Source organism: Vicugna pacos, unplaced genomic scaffold (assembly GCF_048564905.1).
Source record: "Vicugna pacos unplaced genomic scaffold, VicPac4 scaffold_204, whole genome shotgun sequence".
NCBI classification, from domain to species: domain Eukaryota; kingdom Metazoa; phylum Chordata; class Mammalia; order Artiodactyla; family Camelidae; genus Vicugna; species Vicugna pacos.
The window spans coordinates 54,829-65,302 of record NW_027328883.1 but is presented as its reverse complement, the minus strand read 5'-3'; the positions used below and the strand labels follow the sequence as shown (position 1 = coordinate 65,302).

The window sequence follows — 10,474 nt, the reverse complement described above, 5'->3', positions numbered from 1 at the left end:
AGCCACTCTGCACCCTATACTCACTTTCACATTCACAGATACCACACACACCTACATACACGCCACACGTGTACACACCACACACACACACACACACACACACTCACCAAAGCTTTCTCCTGAAACTTCCCACACCTTAAGCTTCCCTGCCTACTTTCCCCCAGATCCGGCCTGGAAGTGTTAGCCTTGGCCTTCCAACTCCCGACCACCTGGCAGAAGTGCAGTACAGGGCTCTGCTCCTGTGGTGCTAGGGGCCCTTTCAGTGGATTCCATGGGAGACCCCTGTACCACTTGGAGTCTTTAGCAATCACATCTCACTGTGGCCAATGGAATAAAAACGGAAATTAACGGAAGGGTGACGGGTGTCCCATAGGCATTTGGGGAAGGCTGGAGAGCCAGGCTCTGCAGAGAGGAACAAGGGTCTGAATCACATCACAAGGCACCCGTGTGGCTCCTTCCCTCCCTCCCATGGCTGAGCACAGACACTGAGGCTTGCACCAGCCATATGGGACTCAAATGCTGCCGTGAGAACCAAGGCTGCCAATGCTCCTGGAGAAACAGGTCTCATGGCCCCTGTCACCTGCCCATCCGAGTGGGATCTGTGTGGCCCCTGCTTCTCCCCAGCTCTGGCAGCAGGTGCATCTGATCGCCAGGCCCGGGTCCTATGCCCCTACCTGGCTACAAGAGAAGTTGGGAGTCTGGCATTTTCTGCTCCTCTTGTAGGAAGTGGGTTCAGCCTCATAAAGTGGTAACTTTCTGGGACAGAAGGAGTGAGAAGTGTCCACTGGGCTTACTGAAATGGTCCAACATTGTCCCACTGCCTGTAGCCTGAAACCTGATTTCCCCATCCCTGAACAGCACCCCTTCAGAGAGCACCCTTCCCCTCCCCCAAGACTGGGGCTTCTGCTCCAGTGCATCTTGCTAGCCTGGTCTTTTTTTCTTCTCGAGAGCAGATCTATTAGCAGGTGAAGGTGGTGTGGATATGTTTGGGCCCATTCTCCCAGGAACCCAAATGTCTAGGCTAGATTTTCAGTTGCTCCATAAGTGCTATCACTGTTCTGTGGTGAGATTTTCACATTTTAAGATTCCTCAAATTAAAATACATTTGGGGTTTTTCAAAAATCTATCAGTCTAATGCTGACTTTCTCACCAAGGAGGCTAGAGACCTCCTGGGCATGACAGGTCCTTGTTTCACGGCCCCAAGCCATGGGGCCCTCACACACATTTAGCAGTCCTGAGCCCAGGGACTAGATGCCAGTAGCATCTTCCCCACTGTGAAGGAGAAAACCAGAATCACCCCACCCACCCTCAAAAGACCCAGGACACAAAGCATCCCAACAGAACAGGTGAACCCCGAACTTTATAATTGACCTATAAAATGGAAAAAAATACCCTCAACACATTCTGGTCGGCCAGTCAAAGTGCCCACCCCACCCCCTCATTGGAGAACTCTCCCAAGGGCGTGGAGCAGGAATCATATTCCGGCCCTCGACCTCCATCCCCAGCAAACCCTTCCCTCAAATGCCCACAGCAGAGGCCAGACTCAGCTGAAACTTTCAACGAAATTTATTAAAGAGAAACATTGACTGAAACTACTGAAAAGAGGGAATGACCACACAGGCAGGAACTTCTAACGGCCACTAAAGCCCACAGATCTCAGCCCCCTCCTCCTCCCAGGGTCCCTCACCAGGTGTCTCAGCTGCCCCCCACCGTGCTGCGGCCCTCCCCACATAGTCTCCCTTCCTGAGGGCCCCACAGTCAGCCTCTGGCCAGGACGGTGGACCCCAGCAATGACCGCTGCCCCCAGGGCACCCCTCCCCCTCTGGCCCACATGCTGGGGCCTGGCCCTGCCCTCTGGCCCCCACAGGACAGTCCAGGACACTGCAGAACACGGCGGGGAACGCTCCCCCAAGCCCAGGACAAGGGGTCACGAGGAACAGCGATGGCAGATCACAGCACGGTCCCCGAGGACCCTCCGCAGCCCCCAACCTTCCCCGGCCCAGTTCTTCCTTCCCGAGGCCACCAGGTGGGCGTCGTCCATCTGTCCATCCCGCCGTCTCCTGGGACCGGGCTGGGGTCTCCGGGCTGGGCTGGGGGTACTCTTCAGAGAAGAACACACACACATCTCCACAAGAACAAGCAGCGTTTGGCCTAAATCTACTCCGACAAAGCGGACATGGAGCTCACGACACTGGGCCAGAGCGAGCAGAGCCTTGCTGCCCTGAGCTCAGGGCACGTGGCCGGGCCCAGAGGTGGCAGCCCGGGTAGGAGGGACACCCGGCCTGGGTCCACGGGCACCTCAGGGCTCTGCACGGAAACGGGCGCTGGTGTGGGGGGTGGTGAGGAGATCACTATGGGGCCACAGAGACACAGGCTTCCTATGGGCTTCCTAGTACAGGGAGCAGCCTGCCCCAGGGGACGGTGACTAGGGGCCCCTCTCGGAGGCCCAGGCACCTTGACATGGCCCCTGACATCTCCCAGGGCAGTGTGGGGGCAGACGTCTTCAGGTGGCCCTCACCGAGGCCGGGGCTGGGCACTCAGGGATCCTCCCGGGCCGGCTGCCCCAGTTGGCAGGGCTTGGGGCTGAGGCTGGTGTGGTGTTGCCATGGTGGGGGAGGCGCACCTCTCCCCGCCCCATTTGGTGTCTAACATGGTCATCGTGGTCACTTGGAAGGACTCATGGTGGTGGGTGGGGTCTCTTGCAGGTAATAGGGGGTCCAGGGAGTTGGTTTGGGCTGGGCTGGGCTGGCCCTTCCCTCCACCCTGCTCCCCACCTGGGGTGAGGTGGCTGCCTGGCCTGGCCTCTACCTGCCTCCAGGCCAGGGGGGCCCTGGGCCTGCTGAGCCTATTGACCCGAGGAGGACTTGGGAGGGCTCATCTCCAGAGCCCTGTCCTCATTTCCCAGGTCCTCTGGGATGGGCTTGAGCCCCTCCTCGGGGGGCCCCTCAGCCTCCTGGTCTCCTGCCTGGGTGAGGTTCTCTGGCTCACAGCCAGGACCTCCTGGGGCCTCCTGGGAAGCACAGCCCGTGTGGGCAGGGATGGGAGGATTTTCGTCTCCCTGAGTGGCAGGGGAGGACTTGCTGGTCTCCCCAGGGACAGGGGCTGCCCCAGTGGCAACGTGGGTTTCAGGGGCAGCCTCGCCAGCCTCGCCAGTGCCAGGAGCCCCCTCGCTGGCCTCTTCACAGGCTGAGGTGGCCTCAGTGCTACCTTCCTTGGAAAGGGCACCCTGGGCGGTCCCTTCACCTGCTGGGGAGGCCTTGGCTCCATCTGCAGTGGTGCCCCCGGTGACGACCTCCTGGGCTGAGGAGGCCTGGGCACCATATTCCTGGGCCGGGACAGCTGGGGCACCTGCCAGGTCTCCAGGGTTCACGCGGGCCTCTTCTTCCATTTGGAGCTGCTCGCTGCCCGCTGGGCCAGCCTCCGGTGCCTCGGTCTCCCGGATGAGCCGCAGCATCCCCACGAAGCCCGGGGGTCTCCTCTCCAGCCTCATCCTCCTCAGCCTGTTCTGGAGAGCAGCACTCGAGCGGGCCCGCATCAGCACCTGCCGGGCACGCACCTGGTCTGCGATGGCCGGGTGGATGGCCCCCTTCTCCAGGGCCGACTGCAGCAGGCCTTCCAGGCGCATCATGTAGGCAAAGAGAGTCTCCTGGGGCCGCTGGGCGCAAGTCATGAACTTCAGCCGTGCGGTCACCCGGGTGTCCTTGTTCCCAAACGCCTGCACCAGCGCGGCCAGGCAGTCGTGTGCGGCCATGTCGGGATCTTCCGCCAGGAGGCCACACAGGAGATCCAGCGCGGGGCCGCCCAGGCTCTCCACCAGCCTCCTCCTCCTCTCCCTCTCAGACACGTGGCGCCACAGGTACAGCATGTCGTTGGCGTGGTCCAGCCAGCTCTCAAAGGACTCCTCCCCGGGGCCAGGCTCTTCCAGCCCAGAGAAGGGTCTCAGGCCCTGAGAGCCCATGTTTTCCAGCACAGGCTGCAAGACCTGCCTCCATGGCCGGCTCCCGGCTCTCGCCTCGACTATGGCTGCTGCTGCCCCCGCAGCTGCTTCCTCCCCTGGGGCTCCTGCCTCACCTCCCGCTCCCGCCACACTCAAGGATCCTGCTATGCCTGCAACTCCTGTGTCACCTGCGGCTCCCTCCTCATCTGACACGCCTGCTTCATCTGCAGCTCCTGCCTCACCTGCAGCCCCTTCCTCACCTGCGGCTCCCGCCTCACCTGCAGCCCCTTCCTCACCTGCGGCTCCCGCCTCACCTGCAGCCCCTTCCTCACCTGCGGCTCCCGCCTCACCTGCAGCCCCTTCCGCACCTGCGGCTCCCGCCTCACCTGCAGCCCCTTCCTGCTCTGCAGCCTCTTCTTCCTGTGCAACCTCTTCTTCACCTGGTGTTCCTGCCACATCTTCAGTTCCTGCCTCACCCTCAGCTCCTGCCTCACCCTCAGCTCCTGCCTCACCTGCAGCTCCTGCCTCACCTGCCCGGCCAACCAATGCTGGTCTCTGGGGCTGGGCAGGGAAATTGGGTCTATCCCGTGACTCAGAATCGGGGGCCTGGGGCAGGAAGACCACAGGCCAGGGTCCCCCCTTGCCTGGTATTTGTCGAGGAATCAAGCTTCGGTTTAAATACTCAGCACACTCGACCAAGGCAACCCTGGACCCCAGCTCCTTTCTGAAGACCTTGCCCAGCACTCGGTACCTGCCCAGGTGCCACAGGGCAGCCCGCAAGGCCTCCTGGAAATCCTGGTCCTCACAGTCCTCCGGGATGCCCAGGATGAGCAGAGAGCGCTGAGCATTCACGCCCATCCAGCCGCACCAATCCTGCAGCATTGCCAGTGCCATCGCCATTTTTGAGGAGCAGAGCATGAGGGCAAGTGATGGAACACGGGTGCACAGACTGAAGTGTGGAAATCAGCCTGTGGGTACAAAGGGGAGAGAAGCATGTTTGTGCCACACAGCCCACCCCACCGCCCACCAAGAGTCCCATGCCCTTCACAGCAGCAGATTGGAGCACCACCCCAACCCTGTTTTGTTTGTTGGATTTCAAGAAACTTTTTCGATAAATTTATTTACAAGACAGAAGGCTAGTCATGTTTTCTACTTTTCTGGCATTGATTTTAGGAAGCTGCATGTTTTGCAATGAATTTTCAAGTTTTCAAATTTTTAGCATACATTTTTTGATAATATCCCTATATTCTCCTTTTAATATCAGTCTGATCTGCAGCATTAGCCCTCCTTCATTCCTCATATTGGTGATTAGCGGTCTTTCTCTTTTTCCTTGATTCTTTAGGGCTTTCTCATTTTTTTGTTGTTGCTATTTAAAAACAAGAACCACCACATGCGGCCTTGTTCACAGTGTCCACAATTTGCTTTCTATCCCCGATTTCTTCTCTTAGCTGTACTATTTCTGCCAACAATTCATTTTGTTTCCTTCATACTTCTTTCTCTAGCTCCTCTAAATAGACTGTTAGGTCCCTGATTTTACGCCCTTTCTTTTCTAACATAAGCACTTCGAGCAATACATTTTCTTTCTGTCGCTCTTTAGCTGCCTCCCACTAATTTTGGTAAGTTGTGCTTTTTATTATTCAATTTGAAATATGTTCTAAGTCCCTTTGTGATTTCTTCTTTGATACACGGTTTCCAAATATTTAAAGATATATTATCATTATTAATGTCAAGTAAAATTCCCCTATGATGGGAGAACTTACCTTGTAAAATTCCAATCCTTTTAAGTTGATGGATTTTTACAACCCCAGGTACGGTCAATCTGGAGGAATGTAGAAAGCCGACTTCGTAAGAAATCTGTATTTTGTACACGGAGGCCAAGGCCTTGCCCCTACCATCACTGCAACCCCTATGCCACCCCAGACGGAGGCGCCCTGGAGCCTCTCAGATACCTAATGCGCAGGCCCAGGGCTCCTTTCTGAGCCACTCCCCCAATCCAAGTGCCATGGCCAACAGCCTACACCAGATCAGAGCCGCCCCAGCACCTCCCCCTCACCATCATCCACACCCCATGCAGCCAGGCGGCTCCTCTCCTGCCCCTTCCCCACAGCGGGTAGCACTCCACTCTTGGCCCTTGTAGCAGGGCGCCTCCAGATGCTGAGAGACCAGTCTTCCTCTCTCACCTCCTCACACCCAGGAATCCTCCCAGGAGCACCCTCTGCCAGCTCTCCCCTCTTCCGGCCCCAGATACATACTGGGAGCCCGCCCCTCTTGCCTCCCCTTCACCCAGACCCGGGAACTGGAGCCCTGCTTCTTGCCACGGGCGTCCTCCCCGACCCCCCCCCACCCCCCACTACGCACAGCAGGAGCGCCCCCTACGCTTCCGCCTCCACACCCGGGAGTCCTCCCGGTCTCTGCCCTCCAGCCAGTAGGACCCCCCCCGCCCCCACACACGCGGCAGAGGTTCGCCCTCCTCTCCTATCCCGGCATGGGGAGCCCGCCTCTTCCATCTTCCCCACCCCCACAGCCAGGAGTCCTCTGCTCCAGCCCCCAAAGCCCGTGCACCTGTTCAGCAGGGAGCCCTCCCCTCCGAGCCCCCACACGCCTAGCCATTAACCCCACCGTCTGCTCCCCCACAGAACACTCCTCACCAGCCACCCTCCTAGCCAGCAGCCTGCCCCTCAGACCCCCACACTGGAGAACCCTTCCCTCAGCCCCACTTCGGGCAGTAGCCCTCCCTTTAGGTGGGGGCCCTCCGCCTCTGCATCCCCACTTGAGACATTAGCCCTCCCCACACTTCCACTCCCTGCCAGGGCAGCTAATGGGCCCCCGCCGAGGGCCCCTGGTAAATGCAGAGTCCAGGCCCAGGTCAAGACCCTGCCGGTCCGCTTACTTTCTCTGACTCTGTGGACAACTCCGGGGTCCCACTCAGAAGGGTCTGAAGAGGTAGTCTCAGCACCGTGGCCAGGAACTGAGCAGCGGACTCTCCCAGGCACTCTGTGCTGCAACCTCGTGGGTTTCCCCAGTACTCCCGGAAGTCCCAGGAAGATGAGTGAGAAAATTCTAGACGTCTCTTGGCAAGGAAGATGATTGGATCAGAAGAGCACGTGAGCAGGTGCTTTGTTACTGTAACAATAGGCCCTGAGCAGTAAGGACTTGAGGTCCTAAGGCTTGGCGCCTCCAAAGCAAAAGACACGCCCACTGGCCTCCTACCGGTAAAGTGGCTTCCGTACAAGGCAACGGGGTTGGAGGGGTTGCAGATGGAGAACCCACTGTAGCTAATTGGTCCAGTTTTTTTATACTTTGTTTTCTACTGTGATGGATAATGTCGTAAAGCTATTCCGTATATTTACTGATTTCTTGTCTAGTATCAATTGTTGAGGCAGAAGTGTTAAAATCAACTATACTTGTGGAAACATCTATCTATTTTTATTTCATATATTTTAAGGTCTGTTAGGTGCAAGTAGACCTGAATTGGATGCATTCCTAGTTAATTAACCTTTTATCATTATTACCTTTTATCTTCACATAAATGTAAGAACCTCTCTGCCACATAGATTCATTTCCCCTCTACCCCATCCTTTATGCTGTAGTTGCCACATGTCTAAATATATTATAAAACCTACAATATACTATTATAACTTTTACTTTAAATAGTCATCTGTATTATAAAAAAATTAAGAGCAAATACCTCTTCTTTAATGTTTACCCACACATTTACCATTTCTGGTGTTCTTCATCTCTACCAAAGGTCAAAGTTTCTCTCTTGTGTTTCTTCAGATTGAAAGACCTCCTTTAGCATTTCTTTTAGTGCAGGTCTCTTGGTGAATTGTCTTAGCTTTCATCTATCCCAAAAGGTTCTTATTTTACCTTCATTCTGGGAGGATCTTTTCCCTGACTACAGAGTTCTGAGTTGAAAGTTATTTTCCTGTTGTTCTTCAGCACTTTAAAATGTTGTTCCACTGTCTCCTGGTTTCCATTGTTTCTGAGGAGAACTCAGTGGATTTTCTTATTAATGTTCTCCCATATGTAGTGCTTCATCTAACTCTGACTGCTCTCAAGACTTTCTCTCTATCCTGTGTTTTCAGTAGTTTGATGGTAATGGGTCTACATGTGCTTTTTCTTTGTATTTATCCTCCTTGGGGTTCACAGAGCTTGTGAAATTTGTAAATTATGTCTTATGTCTACCGCCAGATTTTAAAGATGTCAGTCATTATTTCTTCAAGTAGTTTTTTTTCCCTGTTCTCTCTCCACCTTCCTGGGATCCCAAACACATATGCATTAGACCTTTTTATATTGTCTCACAGCTCACTGAGGTTCTGTTTTTTTTTTTTTTTGGTTTGGTTTGGTTTTGAAAAGGTTTTTTTCCTGTCATTTTCTCAGAATGGATCATTTCTATCTTTCAACGAGTAACATGAAGCCTCTAAATATTCATGACTATTAAACACTAACATTAAAAGAAGGATAGAGTAAGAGGAACCAATAAAGGACTGTGTAAAGAGCTGCACTGAAGTTACTGAACAGACACACTTCACTGGCCACTCCCCCTCCCAAGTGTAGACCCAGGATGGGGGGTGGAGGGAGCACAGCCACTAGTGGAGGTGGGTATTGGTGGGTGAGGTGCAGCCTGGCTGGAGGTTGGCCTCAGGCTGCTGGAAGGTGAGCCTTCCCTTCCACCAGGCCATCCTGGCTGCATAGCTCTTTCAGACCACTGCTGGCTGCCCTCCCCACAGCCATTCTCCTTCTTCCATTTCATTCAGATGTCCATCCCCCCCCAGTGTGGCTTGAGGTATGGCAACCCCCATCCCCAAATCCAGAGGCAGATCTGATGGGTCCCAGTCCCCCAGCCCCAACACACATGACATCCCTAGGGCAGCTGTTAGAGATCTGGGCAGCGCCTGGACCAAATGGCCCAGTCAGGCACCAGGGAAGGAGTCACTTTCTGTCTGAGTGGCAGGGCTCCTCTTTCCCTGAAGAGGTTCAAGGAGGCAAGTGGTCCTCATTGCCGATGACAGACTTTTCCCAGCCCCCAAGGGGCAGGCTGACACCAGAGCCAAGACTTGAGGGTAGAAAGAGGCTGGGTCCTGGGTGCAGTCTGGGGCTTTGTAGCACTTTGGGGTACATGGCGGGGCAGTAAAGGGACAGTTGTGGTCATACTGGGAGAGTCAATTTTTGGGACAGTGGTGGCCACACTGAGGAGGGACAGCAGAGGGACAGTGGTGGCTTCTGTCTGGGAAATACAGGTGTCAGAGTGGCAGCTGCAGCCGTCAGAGAAGCTCCAGTTCCAGCCGAGCTCCAGGCCCACAAACATCAAAATGGCCTGCTCTGAGGGGAGGGTCTTGCTCCCTACTGGCACCGAAGCCCTGTTTTGTTGCCCCCACTAGCCTCACCACGAGACCCCCATCCAGCCTCCGGGGCCCCAGGGGTCTGAGGACTGGTCCCACGTGTGACATGACACCTTGCATCCTGTGAGCCACTCAAGGCTCTGACCCTTGCACAGGGTCAAGGAGCAGCCCTGGTGACCTAGAGCGCTGATTGCCTCACGCGTGCCCAGCCCCTACACACCCCAGGGCCGCTGTCTCCCAGGACCACAGCTTGGACTACCCCCTCCTCCACCCATCAGCTCCACTCCATCCACACCACCTTCCCGGCAGAGAACCAGCTCACCTCACACACTGTCAGGCCTGGTCTCTGTCTGTCACCCAATTAGTGACAGGGGCTGAGAGGACCCCACCCTAGACCACCTTCCTCCCTGGATGGGCTGCCAGAGCCAGTCAGCCACAGCGTAGCCACTGCTGGCTTGGACTCCCTCCTTGGGCCCCTTCTCCGGGCCCCTTCTCCAGGCCCCTTCCCCATGGGAGTCTGAGGGACTTGCTGCAGGGTGGCCGAATCGGGGCTTGTTGCCCTTGGGGCACAATCCTCACCGCAGCAGGTGAGGCCACCTCTTTCGGAGAAGGTTCCAGCCCCCTGGTCACAATAAGGGGATGCAGACAGAGGAGAGGGAGAGGGCTGGACCTGCATGGACCGCTGTGGGAGCTGCCTGGTGCATGCACAGATTTTCGTTCTATTACTCTCCCTCGGCTGGGCATGTGTTCGAAATCTTCATAATAAAAAAACCGAAAATCTTCTAGAAGGGAAATTTATCTCCTGCTACCTGCTGAGAGCACGCAGCCATTCCACACTGCACTGGATGCCGGGATGTACTCCCTGAGCCCCTGTCTCAGCCTCAGGCTCTCATTTCCCTCTTTCCATGAAGTTTGGATGCCAAGGCTCTCTGAGAACTGACCAACTGACCAAGGCCGAAGGAGCCGCCTTATCCAAAGTTGCCCCCTGCCCACCTCCAATTACTAATTGTGAAGGTGGGTGCGAAGGCCCAGCCCTCTTTTGGCTCAGGCTGTTCCCTCTGGAGTAGATGCAATAAGTTACCACAAACCAGGCAGCTTAAAACAATAGGAACTGGGGGAGGGTACAGCTCAAGTGGTAGAGCACATGCTTAGCATGCATGAGGCCCTGGGTTCAATCCCCGCTACCTCCTCTAAA

The 10,474-nt window shown here is 55.7% G+C and overlaps 1 protein-coding gene across 1 annotated transcript; it reads right to left on the bottom strand.

Annotated features, from left to right (window-relative positions):
- Nucleotides 1-1,550: 1,550 nt before the first annotated feature.
- Nucleotides 1,551-6,951, bottom strand: PNMA6E (PNMA family member 6E). The gene is made up of 3 exons (XM_072958149.1): nt 6,828-6,951; nt 5,698-5,756; nt 1,551-4,905 (listed from the first exon to the last, which is right to left on the bottom strand). Exon 3 carries the CDS (start codon nt 4,853-4,855, stop codon nt 2,846-2,848), a length of 2,010 nt encoding a protein of 669 aa, XP_072814250.1. The 5' UTR covers nt 4,856-4,905; nt 5,698-5,756; nt 6,828-6,951; the 3' UTR covers nt 1,551-2,845.
- Between the last annotated feature and the right edge of the window lie 3,523 nt (nt 6,952-10,474).

Excerpts from the sequence above, each read along its gene's own strand:
- PNMA6E (XM_072958149.1), bottom strand. The coding sequence starts at position 4,855 with ATGCTCTGCTCCTCAAAAATGGCGATGGCACTGGCAATGCTGCAGGAT.